This window comes from Haplochromis burtoni, unplaced genomic scaffold (assembly GCF_018398535.1).
Source record: "Haplochromis burtoni strain Fernald_Lab_line unplaced genomic scaffold, NCSU_Asbu1 Contig_528, whole genome shotgun sequence".
In the NCBI taxonomy this organism is placed as follows: Eukaryota; Metazoa; Chordata; class Actinopteri; order Cichliformes; family Cichlidae; genus Haplochromis; species Haplochromis burtoni.
In genome coordinates this window covers 205,995-223,472 of record NW_024582889.1, presented here as the reverse complement: position 1 = coordinate 223,472, position 17,478 = coordinate 205,995, and the positions used below count along the sequence as shown (strand labels likewise).

At 43.3% G+C, this 17,478-nt stretch overlaps 1 protein-coding gene across 2 annotated transcripts in view; it reads left to right on the top strand.

Moving 5' to 3' along the window:
• Positions 1-17,478, top strand: part of myo5b (myosin VB) — a 47,928-nt gene that overhangs the window by 12,934 nt on the left and 17,516 nt on the right. For both annotated transcript variants that reach the window (XM_014329312.2, XM_005947582.3), the window contains exons 2-20: positions 4,717-4,827; positions 5,727-5,898; positions 6,783-6,927; positions 8,256-8,412; positions 8,901-9,044; positions 9,124-9,205; positions 9,511-9,618; positions 9,928-10,037; positions 10,114-10,379; positions 10,469-10,550; positions 10,636-10,776; positions 13,200-13,322; positions 13,982-14,065; positions 14,343-14,477; positions 14,551-14,648; positions 15,685-15,771; positions 16,054-16,165; positions 16,451-16,662; positions 16,922-17,078. In XM_014329312.2, coding sequence (XP_014184798.1) covers positions 4,717-4,827; positions 5,727-5,898; positions 6,783-6,927; positions 8,256-8,412; positions 8,901-9,044; positions 9,124-9,205; positions 9,511-9,618; positions 9,928-10,037; positions 10,114-10,379; positions 10,469-10,550; positions 10,636-10,776; positions 13,200-13,322; positions 13,982-14,065; positions 14,343-14,477; positions 14,551-14,648; positions 15,685-15,771; positions 16,054-16,165; positions 16,451-16,662; positions 16,922-17,078 — 2,526 coding nt within the window. The remainder of the gene's footprint in view (positions 1-4,716; positions 4,828-5,726; positions 5,899-6,782; positions 6,928-8,255; positions 8,413-8,900; positions 9,045-9,123; positions 9,206-9,510; positions 9,619-9,927; positions 10,038-10,113; positions 10,380-10,468; positions 10,551-10,635; positions 10,777-13,199; positions 13,323-13,981; positions 14,066-14,342; positions 14,478-14,550; positions 14,649-15,684; positions 15,772-16,053; positions 16,166-16,450; positions 16,663-16,921; positions 17,079-17,478) is intronic.

The window sequence follows — 17,478 nt, the reverse complement described above, 5'->3', positions numbered from 1 at the left end:
GTGTGTGTGTGTGTGTGTGTGTGTGTGTGTGTGTGTGTGTGTCCTCATTACTGGCTGAGTTTCCTGCTGAGATGCTGTGCATGTGGACTTCATGCTTCTCAGTCATTGGATAATTACTGATGGTGTCCTAGATAAACTTACTGCGTACACATACCACACACGCATTCACACCACACACACGTTTACTACTCACACCGCACTCACACACTGTTTGATAGAGATCATGCCATCACACACGAGCTCACAGCATACTTTGTGTCAGACGTCCTTTAGTTCATGCCTGCAGACTGAAGCTTTCTGTTATTCTGTTACACGTCACACCCTGTTCACATCAAACAAACCAAAGTTTCTAATGATGATGATAATGCTAATAATAATCATCATCATCTCATTTGTCAGTTTTTCACTGCTCTTGGATCTGGATGCTGTCATAGAGAAGGTATAGAAGCTCCGCCCATTTGCTGTTCACACTCTCTGTTTAAGCAGCAGAGACAGTTTGTTTCAGACTGAAGTCAAACTGACAGGCTGCTCCATCTACTCAGTATCAGATATTTATTGCAGCATTCCATGTTTGGCACTGTTCACCACCTGCACTCATGTATATATCTATCTACTTAGCACTTTTAATTCTTATTCTTATTTTTATTTTCATGTCTATTTAAGCGTTATATGACAGTATGTTTGCACTAAGCACTGCAGCAATTTCCTAATGTTGTAAACCTGCTCAACATTTGGCAATAAAACCCTTTCTGATTCTGATTCTGATATTTTGAACCGTGACTCATGAAAATCTCATTTAGTAGGGTCCAAGAATAAAGAACAGGAGCATAAGCACAATGGGACTACTTCACGTTAAAATAGCAGCATTGTAATGAATTTTAATGTCCTGGTGTTTTTCTCTATTTGTGGTTCTGATTTCAGTTGAAATATTAACCTGCCCAGTCTCAGGAGGCTTTAAATGGTGTGTAATAGTATTCCGGTTTGAGAAGCATGTGGTGACGGAGAGCAGGAGAAACTGTGTTTGTTTAGGGAGAGCTGAAAAAGCCTGAATCGACATTTTTGTGCTGGTTTCGGTTCTTTGAAGCACAGTTTACCTGCCTGTTGCCACACAGATGAAGATCAGAGCTCCAGGATGCGAGGACAGTGCTTCTGCTGGCTTTGAAATCACAGCAGTGAGTACTGTAAGCTCTTATACAAATCTGCTGCTTCTCATAATAATCATTTTTTGATGTTATTTAACCCCAAGATGGCTCTCCAGTGTGGGCAGAAAAAGTTGAGCTACAGAACTTCCTGCATGTTATTGACTATGTGCACGTTAGCATATGCTACTTCCGGTGCGGAAACTCCTGTGGGGAGCTTTGTTTCCGGTGTCCTATTCACGACCTGTTTACGCTCCAAAACAAGTTAAGCAAATGAATGAATCAAGCGGCGATTTACATTTATATAGATGTCTTGGGCATTTACCCAATATATCTGTAAATGATGTTCATCGACTTGTCGATGTTTTTTCCCCCGCGCCTCAGAGCAAAAGAGAAAATGGATTCAAATGTTATATTTCTCAGCTGTCCCTCGTTTATCGCGGGTGTTATGTTCTAAAAATAACCAGCGATAGGTGAAATCAAGTAGCCAAATTTATTTTTTGACGGTGCAAAACATTTGGTGGACATCGTGCTAGCTATCGATGCAGCGATTCTGTACTGTACAGGAGAGACGTCACGGAGGAGATCGTCTGCAGCGATCAGGACGCAGGACACAATGTGACGTAAAAAAAAAGCATGCAAACTTGCACTAAAAAATCTGCGAAACAGCGAGGTGAAAGGTGAACCGCGTTATAGCGAGGGACCACTGTAATTTTGAAGGTAAGTCACAACATACCCTTCGTACAATACTAATGTATAGAAAGTACCAGTAGATCATTCTTTGCTGTGGCTTTTTTCACGGTTTGTTAACATGCTGTGTAGGTGTGTACTTGACTAGCTGATATCGACATAACGGGGAAACATCTGGTTTGACTATTCTTCACCTGTAGTTTGAATGCTGAACATTTGCCTGTTTAAATCATAAGACCAGTCACTATACAGAGATGTGCTTCTGAATGTGGACGATGTGTCTTCTGCTGCAGTAATGCAGTTCTGCTTGTGTTGAGTGATGTAAACAACTGATCGATCTAAACGCTTTAAACGTCAAAATTGATCATTAGATTTTTTATGACACAACAGCGGTGAGTGTTCCCACCTTCTGCTCTTTGTAACTTAACGCGATCTTTCCGTTTTCGAGTTTTGGACATGATTTTGGAGGATATCTTCGCAGTAGCGATTGACCGCAAAGTAAAGCTACCGGAAATGTACAACCCCACATCCGGTCTCAAACCAGGAAATTAGCGTTTTCTCGTGTACAGGGTCAATTCTCCACATGTGCACCTGCGGTGTGCTTCATGCTTTGAACATGGACTGATCCACAGTTACAGGTTTACCTGCCAGGAGACGGCAGGAGCTCACTGTACAGGAACCTTGAACATGTTGGGTGGGGATTGTGTGGGATGTCTGGGAACATGTTGACTCCCCCTGTTTCTATGGAAAGTAACCAGAGCGTGCTTCAATTATGTAATGTACATATTCATGATGTCATCAGGACTGATTTGCCTTCTGCCTGGCGTCAGAGATTTCCATCAGTTTGCCTCCCCGTGCTCTCTGTGCTAATGTATGCTGTGTTTCAGTAGAGCTGAACTCCCGGGCTGCTCTCATGAGTGTTTCAGTGGCTTCGGGTCATGTGACCTCGTGTGATTCCTGTCTGTCACACAGGCAAACTGTATGGAAACGAGCTTCTGGTGCACAGCAGTGCATTTGCATTGAAGGCAGTGATGTAATGCGGGAATGTTTGTCCTCGGCTCTCATTAGTTTCTGTCACAGTGACCTCAGATTGTTTGAATGGACTCAGCATGCAGGCAGATGCTGTGATGTTGCTTCCTTTATTTTTCCGAGTTTGTCTGTTGAGAGGAGGAAGTGACACCATATTGCTGCAGATGAATGAAGAACAGGAACAAACACAAACCATAAACGACGATATTGGGCTGGTCACGCTGCAGGTCCACTGGGTTCAGAGGGTCAAAGAGGCAGACAGGGACAAGATCTGCTCAGGATCGTGTTTGTACCTGATGTCAGTCTGATCAGCACTAACACATCTGTGCAGCTGTGGGCTGATTAAACCTTGATGTGTTTTCATCAGCTGTCTGAGGATAAAACAACCCAACAATCCTGTGTTACTTACAGGAACTTGAGCTTTTCTTTCCCTGCCCTCAGGCTCACTGTGATGCACCTCCTCACACACAGACTGGAGCTGCAGGGAGTTTAAAAAACAGTGTTTCTGTAATGATGCAAACAAAACAGAGACAGAGAGAAACAGGTGAGCATCAGCAGTTTCTCAGTCATGAACACTGTTTGCAGTCAAGTCTGAAAAGATTTCAAACAAACAGAGGGAAGCAGCGCTGACCCGGTGCTGCGTCAGCGGTCCTGAAATGTGCATAATAAACACAGACGCTGATCTGTGCTGGTTATATCTGATCCAGCTTTAAGTGGACCTGATGTCATCTTACACATGAAGACAGATTCTGATTCTAATATCAGATCAGCGCTCAGGATCATAGTTTACCTGAAGCCCAGGTACCAGCCTGGATCTGGAAACATTTGGATTGGTGTATGTCAGATTATGATTGTAGCACAAACGCCTATCATAACTAATACATGTGCTGGTTTCATGGTTCAGGTTTTACAGGGTTACCTGGGTCGTTCTGCTCGGTGGTCTTTGTCTAGAGAGAGAACACTGCTTCACCTTTACCTCAGGTGTGCTGACACCTGTAACCTCTGCTGCACTGACAAAGAGGCAGAGGAGTCACCAGACTGAAGGTGGGGAGGCGCTACGATTCCTCTACTGCTATGAGTCTGTGTGAATCATGAATCTCATCACAGGGAGGAGCTCACTGACAGTCTGTGAGGAACAAAAGGAGGAGAAGCTCAGCAGCTTCAAACCAACAGGAAAACATCCAAGAGTTCCCAAAAGTAGGACAAGAACTAATTTTCCTCCTGAAAGTGAAGCACGGTCCCCAGAGTCTGTTCTTCTAACGTAATGATTTTACTTCTAATAAAAGACCCAGGTATGTTCAGGTGTCTCATGCCGTCATGTGACTGAGCTACTCTCTCTGTCATGATGCCTCTGCAGGATTATTTCAGATGAAAGCTCGTCTGCGGTAATTTCCACAGAGCTGATAATCGGTTAATGATTCCTTTGATCAGAAGTGCAAACGTGTTAATCTGCAGGAACAGATAAAAGTCCAGGAGGAACTTCTGATAATCCCGACAAGCTCCTTCACACCGACGGTAAAGACGACCCTGTTATCACGCCGCGTGCCCTCGGAGTGGCCGCGCTTTAACCTTCAGCCATCTTTTCACTTTTCTCAAACTCTGTTTTTCTGAGTTCAGGATCTGTGAGTTTATCCCTCAGCAGGTTCATATCCTCCACACTCACGTACACGCACTGCTTACGTCAAACATTCACACTGCTTGTTCTCACATTTGTCTGTCCCAAACATGTCACCATGTTTAAAGCTGATGAACGTGCCTCTGTCCAGTCGTCTCCTCCCTCATGAAGAGCTGATGTTTAAACTAAGACTGAGAGCAGTGAAACGTTGGCACTCAAGTGTTTCTTCTTCATGTGTTTCAGTACACTCGGGTCTGGATCCCGGACACGGAGGATGTTTGGAAGGCTGCAGAGATCGTCAAAGACTACAAAGAAGGAGACCCGGTCCTTCGACTGAAACTCGAGGATGAAACGGTAACAGACAGATCCAGATGTGCCGCTGCCAGTTTGTGTTCAGCAGGAATCGGAAAACAAATCTGCACTCCTGCTTGTAAATTCATGCAGCCTCACAATGTTCAGCTTCTCTTCAGCTCATTTACATCAGACTGTGTGCTTCTCCGCTGATCAGAGAGGAGCGTATATGGATTAATGCATTTTGTACATAAAATAAGTTTACATGATTAATTTCGTAAATTTTCACATTTCACAAGGGGAGAAAATGAGGACGGAAACAAATATTTGTTCAAATTATACAATTTTCAAGTAAATAAATCATGTTGGGTCAAACTGATCACAGCAGTTATGGTTCACTGTGTAGATGATGCTGTCATAGTGGTTTATCCATAAGAAGCTGCTGATGAGTAAATCTATCAGAGTTCAGCCCAGAATGATCAGCTGATCAGGAACATGATCAGCTGATCAGGAACATGATCAGTCATTACCGAGTGTTAATCAGGAGAGAACAGCACACAGGTGTATTCATCAGGTCTGCTGCATCTCTCCACTGAGTTCCTCTTTAGGTGTGTGTTTTAAAAATCGCACTAAATCTTAAATTTGTTTCTTAAATCCAATTAAAAGAGTCGTGTTTTTCTTTCAGAAGTACTTTTTAAAATTTCCATCAACGTCGTTTTTACCTCATGTTCTGATGTCACATCATGAAGTGGTTGATGGTTTAAGGCAGAGGCGAAGTTTCTGGTTTCTGTCCAGATGTTGATGTTTGTCCTGCTGTGTGTCGGTGACACATCTGTAACAGGAGAGCCTGCAGGGTCTGAGGGAGTCAGGACTTAAAGGATACCTCCTGTCAGGTTTCAGTGTCTGTGGGACAATCTGAGTCTGTGTGACGACGTATTGATTGTGTCTTGATCCCGTTTCAGCCTCTGGAGTACCCCGTGGGACCGAAGAGTAACCCTCTTCCTTTCCTGCGTAACCCTGACATCCTGGTGGGGGAGAATGACCTCACGGCGCTCAGCTACCTGCACGAACCCGCCGTGCTGCACAACCTGCGAGTGCGATTCCTTGAGTCCAACGCCATCTACACGTACTGCGGTCAGTCAGCACTTCCTGTGGTTCACTTAGTGCAGGATTATTAGAAATATCATAGAAATATTTATTTGTGTTACTAGATGTTTGTTTATTCCATTTCACTATTTTATTATTACTTTTGTATATCTCCTATTTTCTCCTTTTACCTACATTTAATATCACATAATTTCAATCAACATCATGGGCTCATCCGGTTAGAATAAGAAAAAGCAGCCATCTAATTCAGAATTATTCTCAGGGTTCTCCTTTTATTCTCAAATAAATAAGGCAAAGAAGGAAGGAAACAAAGACACACATGGACTGCCACAGCTGAAAGAAAACAGGAAAACAGAGATTTAAGTTACTCATTCCCTTAAACAATACATAAAATAAAACCCAAATAGAACCTCACCTCAGCTGCCGCCCCGTGTGGAAGTGAAGAAAGAGTGAGCCAAAGTGAATGCAGTCCTTATATACTGTGTGACATATAATGTGTGACAGGTGAGTGCAATCGAGGACAAGCACCACACCCAATCAAAGGTGAGAGAACTAAACAAGGTGCATCTGGTGAAGTGAGTGGGTGTGCTGGGATGTGCTAAAAAGTGGGTCTCTACAACAGCCACCCCCATATTTCTAGAGAGAAATATGTTGATATGATCAGGATCAGTCTTCGTCAGGAAGCGGGGGCAGGGGGATCAGACAGGAGACAGGGCGGATATAGGTTTTGTTTTTTTTGGGGGTTTTTTTTCCTGGTGCAGAACGAGGTTTATTGCATATGTAGAGAACAGATGATAGAATGGATGGCTGGACTTAACGGACTGGTAGACTGGCTGACTGACTGGACTGAACACACGACAGGTGTGTGTGATTATTCTTGTTCATTTAACATTATGTCGTGTGTTCTTTAGGGATCGTGCTGGTGGCGATCAACCCGTACGAGCAGCTGCAGATTTATGGTGAGGAGGTGATCAACGCGTACAGCGGACAGAACATGGGCGACATGGACCCTCACATATTTGCTGTGGCCGAAGAGGCCTACAAGCAGATGGCCAGGTGAGACTGTGGGTTCTGATTGGTCGTCGGCACGAGTGCGTCCTATTCTGTGACATTTGCGGTTTGATGCTGGAGGAGCACGATGATTACAGAGCTGAGGAAAAACTCCCACTTTCTCTGTGATGGAGTCTAATTACAGTCACGCCTCTGCTCAGCAGCGTGTGCGAGGCAGCTGGTTAGCGTGGCGAGATACGTGGGAGGAAACGCTCTCTTTAAACGACTTGTATCTGCTGAGTTTATCGCAGAGATGGTGAAACTCGCATCCATGTGAAACTCGCATCCATGTGAAACTCGCATCCATGTGAAACTCGCATCCATGTGAAACTCGCATCCATGTGAAACTCGCATCTGCAGAGTGTTTCCAGAGCTGCTGTGAAACATCTTAGCCGATTCTACTCTCAGCTGAATCTCAATGAATTATTTATTCATTTTAAGGAAGCGGCATACTCACAATACTTTAACAACCGTCTGAGAGAGGGACAGTTTCTTCTTTGTTACATAACCTTCAAACTAAGAGCACAAGTAAAGGATACAGATAATTTAATTTTATAATTTACTTCCAGTATTTTTGTGACTTGGAGCAGTTTCAGGAGAACTCATATGAGCTGCTTGAGAGGTTCTCATCAGAAACATTGGATAATATTCATGTTTTCTAATGTAAGTGGATGTATTATCACAAATATAATTTATTGTACAAAATGAAAATAAGATTGGGGTTTATGGTTAAACTTGTTTGAATCCTCTAATATTTCTTCCCAACAGTCTCAGTTAACTGTGTTTTCAGTGTTTGTCCAGTTTGCACAATAAACATTCTTTGTTGTGATTCTTGGAAAACACCTGAAGGATTCATATCTATGTACATAAAGTTATAGATTCACATTTTTAAATGTGAGATTTATGTATTTAGACATATATTTGTGCTTTGATGGCATATTTAGAAAAAGGAAATTAATCATATTTAGATTTATATTTTGGAAATTAAAATTCATTAACTACAATAATTGAAATAATTTTAATATTTATAAAGACAAGTCTGAAATTTTTAAAAAGAAGTTTAAATATTTTAACAAAAAAGGGAAAAAAAAGCCTAAAAACCTTAAAATCGTTGCATTTTGCAAACAAGTTAAAGACTGTAATCCAAATATTTTGATAAACAAATGGAAAAGTGAATAATTTAGTATTTACATCAGTTAATATTGTTGTTGTTGTTATTCTTCATCGTTCTCTCAGGGCCAAGCATCTGCTAACTTTAGTAGAACGAATTAAAGTCCTGCATTGTGACCATAGAGGTGGTGTGGTTCATTTTCTTCATCTGTGGTGTTTGTCAGAGATGAGAAGAATCAGTCGATCATCGTGAGCGGAGAATCCGGAGCAGGGAAGACGGTTTCTGCAAAGTACGCCATGCGGTTCTTTGCCACGGTGGGCGGCTCAGCCAGCGACACCAACGTGGAGGACAAAGTTCTGGCGTCCAGTCCCATTATGGAGGTGAGTGGGCGGAGCCTTGTTTCATATTATATTACGATGCCAACAGCACTTTAATTTTCTTTTTATATCCATTGCCAAATTGCAGGTTAAATAAACCTCCTTCCAAACACTTTGTAGTCAGAGAATCGTGGATTTAAAAAATTGTGTGAATTGGCCCATTTCCCTTGACTTGGTGTGCATCTCTGGACCCCCGCTAGAATTCTTTTTTTTTTTTTTTTTTTATAAATGTATTTTTTTTAAATGTATTTTTTTTAACGATTATCCTGGAGGTTTAGTACTGAGCAGGTGTGCACCAGAGAATAGAAGTAGAGAAAAATCTACTTTGTACCTCAAAAACTTCGATGGAGCGTGCTGTAGGCAGTCCGGAGTTGGCTGCGGAGGGGAGAACAGCGACTTGTTTCACATGAAATAAAACTGCATCCATGCAGCAGGAGGAGCTGCTGCACAGTTTTAAAGAACATGGATGATATTGTCTCTTTTTCCATCAGGCGATTGGAAATGCAAAAACCACTCGCAATGACAACAGCAGCCGCTTTGGAAAATACATCCAGATCGGTTTTAACAGACATTACCACATCATCGGTGCCAACATGCGCACCTACCTGCTGGAAAAGTCCCGCGTCGTGTTTCAGGTCAGTCTCAAAGACTCGCTCAGGATGTTTGGTTGAACCTGATTGGTTCATCTGTGTAAAGAGTTTGTTTCTTTCTCAGGCTGAGGATGAGAGGAATTATCACATCTTCTACCAGCTCTGCGCCTCTGCCAGCTTACCGGAGTTCAAAGACCTCGCCCTCAGTGAGTCAAAAGTTTGGGAGCTGTGTTTAGGTTGGACGATTATTATTAAATGGGATAAAGTATTCGTCTAAAGTTGCGCTTCTTTAAGTCGGCTTCAGGGTCAAATCGTTTGAGGATTATTGGTCTAAAAATGATCATTTTTCATCTCTGAACGAAAAAATTTATTTAGAGTTAAGGTTGAAGTCTTTTCCTGCTTCTTCATGTTACCAGGATTCAGCTCACTGCTGTGGAAGTTCAGTCAGTATTTATTCTGCCTGTAAATATTCACTTTCGTCTCATGATCGGTTCTTTCTCTCCTCCCTCAGCCAGTGCAGAGGATTTCACGTACACGTCTCTAGGCGAAAACATTTTCATCGAGGGCGTGAATGACGCCGAAGATTTTAAGAAGACCAGAGAGGCCTTCACGCTGCTGGGTAAGAGTCACGAGTCTGTCCCGAACACCATGTTTGGTGGTTCATCTTAACATTAAGATGTGGGATGCATGCATGACAATGAGACCATTTTCTGCTATTAAAAACAAGTAAAAGGATTTTAAATTTAAAACTGCTCTTCGTCTCCATGCTCGTAGTAAGAACTCAGACTCTGGATCAGTTGTAGTGTGACGCTGATGATCGAGCTTTCACCATGTGCTGGTTTCAGATGCAGCGAAGCGTTAACAGAGACCTGCTGGCCCTCCTGTGACTCCCATAAACAGACACTTCAGTCATGTTTTTGATCTACAGGTATAAAGGAGAGCAGTCAGAACAGCATCTTTAAAGTCATCGCGTCCATCCTTCATCTTGGGAACGTCGAGATCTGCTCGGACCGAGACGGGGAGTCCTGCCACATTGCGGTACATCTACGGCCTTTCTTTCAGTCTCTTCTCAGCTTTTATCGGCGCTCTGACTTTGACTCTGTTCGTGTTTCAGAGGAAGGACGTCCACCTGCAGCACTTCTGCAACCTGCTGGGTGTGGAGCTGCAACAGATGGAGCACTGGCTCTGCCACAGGAAGCTTGCCACCACCTCCGAGACGTACGTGAAGACCATGTCCACCAAGCAGGCGACCAACGCCCGCGACGCCCTCGCCAAGCACATCTACGCCCGCATGTTCGACTGGATCGTAGAGCACATTAACCTTTCTCTGCAGACGTCCACCAAGCAGCACTCCTTCATCGGAGTCCTTGACATCTACGGGTACGAAGCCCTGCGTCTAACCACCTGCTTCACCTGCTGTTGTTTGTTTTGTTGACCTGGATAAGAAGGTGTCTGTGGTTTTTCATCAGGTTTGAGACGTTTGAGGTGAACAGCTTTGAGCAGTTCTGCATCAACTATGCCAACGAGAAACTCCAGCAGCAGTTCAACTCTGTGAGTTTTCTGATGAACTTTAATGTAAATTGCCACACCTCTCAGGATTTCACTGATTCAAACTGTTATCCTCCTACGTCCTCAGCATGTGTTCAAGCTGGAGCAGGAGGAGTACATGAAGGAGCAGATCCCCTGGACTCTGATCGATTTTGCTGATAACCAGCCGTGTATCGACCTGATCGAGGCTCGGCTCGGCATCCTGGACCTGCTGGACGAGGAGTGTAAAGTAAGACTGACCGTCACACACATTATATTTTTGTGATTTTGACATTAAAGTTCTTTTCTCCAAAACCAATAAAACTATAACACAAAAAGAACGCAAAACTGCTGTGTTGACTCTACTAAAGGATGGAATCAAGGAAAACCTTCAAAGTTGTCTTTGGATGCTGAACAAAAAAAAGTAACCATTTTAAAAAGATGAGTTTTTTGCTTTGCTTTTTAACAAGCTCAACAGAGTCTGCAGACTCAAACTAAAGGGGAGAGCCTTCCAGAGTCCAGGTGCTGCTTTTGAGCTCTGTCGCTTTCAGTTTTCAGCCTTGTACATGGTACGACCTGCAGGCTTTGGTCACATGACCTTAGGGACCTGCTACGACATACAGGTGTAAAAGTTATTTGATGTATGCTGGTGCTTGACCATTCAGAGCCCTATAAGTGAGAACCAAGATCTTGACGCGTACTTTGGAGCTGGACGAGTAGCAGTGTGACGTGACAAAACTTTGGTGGTTTGGTCAGAAGTCTGGCAGCAGTGTTCTGTACAGTCTGCAGATGTTCCAGTGATGCTTTGTTTAAGCAGGTGAATAATGAGTTAAAGTAATCCAACCTTGAAAAAACAAAAGCATGAATAACAGTTTCCAGTTTTGCTTGTGAGATAATACTACTTAGGACATATTGTAGTGGTGGTAGTAGTACTAAGTGATAAAAACATGAATGACTGAACGTGACCATCTGAAGTAAAACCAGAGTCAAAATTTACCCTGAGGATTCCTGATGGAAGACTTGGCGTAAAAGGCTAATGGACCAAGATCAGGGGTCCAGTATTAGAGCTGTATGCTTTTCCGGAGCACAAACAAGAATTTCAGTATTTTCTTCATTAAGCTGAGAAAATGTTTATCCATCCAGCATTTTACACTGTCTAAGCACTTTTGTGAAACATGCCGTTTCGATACCTCGTGGGGATTAAGGCACTATTAACGGGTTTTTGGAGCCAGAAGGAAATGTTAAGTTATACGCTAATGCTAGCTAGCTTGCTAGCTTGGTTGTTGCATCCACAAATGCAGGTAAATAATGAAATCCTAGAGCTACGCTCACATGAACTGAATTTCAGACTTCCTTACATATTAATGATCCGATAATTATTTTTAAACCATCACCTGGTAGCTGGCCTGTTTTATACAGGCTCTTTAAGTCACCGTAACTCTGTTACCATTTGTGCTAGAGCGATAAAGAGTTCAAACTTCTTCAAAAACTCTCCAACAGCACAAAAACAATCCAGAGGTCCAGTTCAGAGACTATTTAGCTGAGGTGAAGAATAACAGACAGCTAACGACTACAGACAGCGTTTAATAGTGCAAACTTTAAACAGGTGAGTTATAAATGAACCAACCATTTCCACCCATCCATTTCCCTGTAAAGTTGTTATGAAGGAGAAAAAGGGCGATCGTGACTCAAGAGTTGGCAGTTCGCCTTGTAATCTGAAGGTTGCCGGTTCGAGCCCCGGCTCGGACAGTCTCGGTTGTTGTGTCCTTGGGCAAGACACTTCACCTACCAGCTACTGGTGATGGCCAGAGGGGCCGATGGTGTGAAATGGCAGCCTGGCTTCTGTCAGTCTGCCCCAGGGCAGCTGTGGCTACAACTGTAGCTGCCTCCACCAGTGTGTGAATGTGAGAGTGAATGAATAGTGGCATTGTAAAGCGCTTTGGGTGTCTCGAAAAAAAAGCTATATAAATGCAATTTTTTATTATTATTATTATTATTATTATTATTGTTAAAAAATAAGTCATAGCGATCAAAACTGTTGATTTCTGTTCACTTTTGGAGCCTCCAGTGGACACTGGAGGATGTGCGGTTTTTGGCGTCAATGCTGGCTTCATTTTCGTGTCCTGGAATCGGAAACTTAGTTTCATGTATCAAATATGCTTTGTTTAGATTGAAAGTTTGAGCTCATCACTCATAAAAACAACGTTTTTCCACAGACGTGAGACATCTACTTATAATCTTATTCTTGCCTTATTTTTTTGAGCGCTTGCAAACACTTTGTCCTTTTTAATGGGTTGTGTGGAAAATGTAAGATGGAGAACTTTCCTGTAATATTTAGAGTTTGATGATCCTCGGGCCCTAACTCTTAGGGCTGTGATGAAATGGGGTTCATGTCTGCTCCAGTTTTCCCGAGCTGCTGCCGTGTTTAGACCGAGTGTCGGAAACTCTGCTGAGTGCTGCACTTTCTTGCACCTCTCTGGTGCTTATCTGTGTGTTTATCTGGTGTAAATCTCTCAGATCAGAGCTGATGATTTATTCATCCTCTCTCTGTCTTTGAAGTTATGATGATAATGTGGGACAGCACTGGAGGAGGAAGTAAATGTGTAATTCAGCGCTCAGGTAGCCTGAATAGATCTCCTCCATGAGCTGTTGTGTAATCTGTTTGTGTTTCAGGTGCCAAAGGGGACGGATCAGAACTGGGCCCAGAAGCTCTACAATAAGCACTCCAGCAGCGCTCACTTCCAGAAACCTCGCATGTCCAACATCTCCTTCATTATCATACACTTCGCTGATAAGGTGAGCCAAGGACTCCTCCACCAGCTGTTTGATGAGGTTCAGAGTTTGAGTATCCAAACACTGTACTCTCAGAGGAAACCCGATCTTTTTACTGGTTTTACAGAACTTCACAGGATGTCAGCGAGAGTGAAAAACAGAGCTGAAAATAAGCAGAATAGGTCAGCTTTAAAGTTTCCAGAGTCTGGGGGCGGAAATGAATGAAAGTGATCATCTGAAGGCAGAGTTGTCTCCACTGACAGATTAAAGCCGAGGACGTTCACCCCCTGCAGAGGGTATTAAAGAGTCCTTCTCATGTCCTCAGGGTTTCACTTCACAGGATCGCAGATTCCTTAAACAGTCTCCTCAGGCTGTGGTCCAGCTGTTTATCACATTATAAAAACATTGAAAAGTTTCATATTTACATCACTTGGACAGATCTAGAATTGGAGAAATCGTATTAAGGTCCTTTTGGCTAATAGGGTGTATTTTAAAATACATGACAGCATACACCCTGGGCAGGTCTCCTTTCACACTTACAGTCAAGCTTAGAATGACTAAATAAAGCCTTGATCATGATCACTATGAAATATCTAGATATGCGTTTTGCGTTTGTTTGTGAGTTTACAGTCCATCTGCTCATCTTCATCTGATGGTTGACGCTCAGCTTGCCCTCTCTGCAGGTGGAGTATCAGTGTGATGGCTTCCTGGAAAAGAACAGAGACACCGTCTACGAGGAGCAGATCAACATCCTGAAGGCCAGCCAGGTACGAACCAGAACCAGGACTTTCTTCCTGTGAGATCAGAGACTCCAGCTCCGCGTCATCTGTTTAAGCTGCACATTTTGCACATTTTTGTAATTTGTGATGACAAATAATCATTTTGTCCTTCCTGCTGGTTTATTTGACCTTTTATCTGGGTTTGTTAGTGTAGCAGGAATTCAATTTGCTTGTTTCTGATGAACTGGTGAACCTGAATCTTAAGATTATGCATGGCACATTTCTTTGACCTCCTTTTCTTTTTCTTCTTTTTTCTTCCCCTCAGTTTCAGCTCGTCGCCGACCTGTTTAGTGACAAAGACGACGTGACCCCTGCAAAGTCTGCCAGAGTGAATGTCCGAGCGCTGAAGACGGTTCCCAAAGCTCCGAACAAAGAGCACAGGAAGACGGTGGGGCATCAGGTGAGCTCTGCAGGACTTTCAGGAGCATTGTGGTGCTTCCTGCTGCTGTTCTCACACATTTCTGTGTTTTTAGTTCCGGACGTCTCTGCATCTGCTCATGGACACCCTGAATGCTACGACTCCTCACTACGTGCGCTGCATCAAACCTAACGACTTCAAAGAGGCCTTCTCGTGAGTCAGCTCGTCTCGTTTTCTATTTGAATCAAAGGAAGTGATCTGAGGTTGTACACGCTGAGTCAGTTCAAAATGCTGACGAGTTCATTGTGGCGCAGCCCAACAGGACGAGCAGGTCTGATATCACAGAGGTCATGACGAACAGGTTCTGCATGGGCGTGAGAACATCGACCTGCTCAAACAGGATCCACTTCCAACTAAATTCTTATTTATTCAAGCAAAAAAAAAAACAAACCCAAAAAACAGCCTGAACCAAACCAGTAGCCAAACCGCTCCTCTCTCTCCAAACGCAGCGAGCCGCATTCTTCCACAACAGCTCACTTCAAAAATAAATGTTTCACTAACGGCCGTCACAGCGAGCAGCGCCGCAGAATGTTTACACCAAAGGGATTCCCCCTAAAGCACGTTTTCCTACAAGTCACAAACACACCAGGAACAACACGTGTGCCTCACAATAAACATGCAAATTTACTTAAAAGATGTCCATCAGTTCAAATTAATTCGCAAACTTAATGCTGCATAGTTTACATCAAAAGATTCTTATTATTGTTACTAGAAGTAGTAGTAATAGTAGATGATGAAGAAGTAGTAGCAGTCTGTTAATCCTCTCCACTTAATCTTAAAATAGGTTCTTCTGTGCACTGTGCCGATGTTGGTTTATATTTGAGTAATGACAGGATTCATTTTTAGGATTCAGACCGACTACAAACAGCCGTGTTATTATTATTTTTCTGAAAACAATCACATTTCTGTGAACATTTTCAGCTAAGTTCAGTTGTCAGCTGTCATCGTGTTTGTGTCTGCTGATGCTGCTCAGCACAAACCGCTCTGTGTCAGCGCGGGTAAATTAAATAAAGCGCCTCAGTCACATGTCTGACTCCCACTCGGCTCTCAGCTGACCAACTCACTCAGTCTGCTGTGAGCTGACTCTGCTGCCGTCCCGATGAAGAGGATGAGGTGAGAGGAAGAGTTTGGGCTGCCGGACTTAAAATCGTTCTGTTTTGGGAGGGTTGACGCGTTTCTTGTTTTGCAGGTTTGACTCGCGGCGAGCGGTGCAGCAACTCAGAGCCTGTGGAGTCCTGGAGACGATCCGGATCAGCGCGGCCGGGTATCCGTCCAGGTGAGTCCAGCTCAGCTGTCATTCAATCATGTGACCCCTCACCTGGTTTAAGTTTCATGGTCAGAGCGGTAGGAAAATCCAGCAGCTCTCTGCTTGTCTGTCTGCTCCATTTCCTCGAGGCCTGAGGAGAAGTCTGTGCCGCCATAATGATCTGAAATCTAATAACCACTCATGTGAACGAGAAACAGAACTCTTGTTTTTGACAGTTTAACCAACACGACGTGAAGTGAAATCACAGTTCACAGAACTGATGCCCGCATGTGTCGTGTGTCGCTCCTCCAGGTGGACGTACCCAGATTTCTTCAACAGGTATCGAGTCCTGATGAAGAAATCAGACATGATGACAGCAGACAAGAAGCTGGTGTGTAAAAACCTGCTGGAGACGCTGATCAAGGTGGGAAACACATTACTTCTACCTAAATAAAAATGAGCCTGTACGTTTAAATATAACATAAACTTTCTGTTTCAACGCTTGATAATTTGTTGTTTGTAAAGCTTTTATTCACATTTTGCACACCAAATTTTTAGAAGGTCAACTTTAACGAAAATGTCATTAAACTTGTCTGCATTTCATGTAGAGGGATTCTTTCGCGTGTGCTTCCACATGTCTCACACATTTATTTATTTGGTAATTACTCTGATTTAATCGGCCTCACCCTCGTTTAAATCCGTCTTTCAGGAGCCTGACATGTTCCAGTTTGGAAAGACAAAGATCTTCTTCCGAGCGGGTCAGGTTGCGTACTTGGAGAAGCTCCGGACTGACAGGTTCCGCTCGGCCTGCATCAAGATCCAGAAGACGGTTCGAGGCTGGTTGCAGAGGATCCGATACCGCAAGATCCGCAAGATGGCCGTCACTCTGCAGAGATACGGCCGAGGATACATGGCCCGCAGGTGAGCCCACACCAGGAACTCTGTGAGTGATTCAGTGAAGAGGCTAGAAAATGAGCTAAACTTCAATCAGCCGATATAATTAATGATCATCCAGAATTAAACTGTTTTAATTTACTGTGTAAAGATCAAATTAATCCATGCTTCTTTATTTTCAAGTTCTTTGTGTCAGCCAATCAGAAATTGAAACTTCACCGCCGCCATGTTTAAGGTCACATTGCAGCGAATCATGTAGTGATGTTAATGAATGTTCGTCCTGCAGGTACGCTGAGTTCCTGCGTCAGACACGAGCGGCCATCATCTGTCAGAAGCAGTACCGCATGGTGAGAGAGAGACGCGAGTTTCTGAGAGTGAGACGCGCAGTGGTCACCATCCAGGCGTACGCCAGAGGGATGTTCACCCGCAGGATTTACCAAGAGGTACAGCCGCCATCACTGCTCGGTGTTAGCAACGACAAAACTGCAGTGTTAAAAAAGAAAAAGCAAATAAACAAGCACAGAGACAGAAATCTGCATAAAATAAAAACAGCTTCATTAAACACTGCGTCTAACTTTACTGAAGTTTTCATGAAGCCGTGAGCAGAAATATGAAAATCTGCTCTTACAAACATGGATGTTAAGTGTTAAACATGCAGCTTTTAAGTGCCTCATGAAGCAGCTGTGGATGAAAGAGAAGTTCCTCTTTACAGGAAACCCCTGAATGGAGCTGGGACATGTGTTCATAAATTTATGTGTTTGTTATGTAATCGTTGGACTTTCTGTCCCGTTCTTTACTCTGTATGAACTTCGAGTCTTAAAGCCGATTCTTTGGGAAGACGCG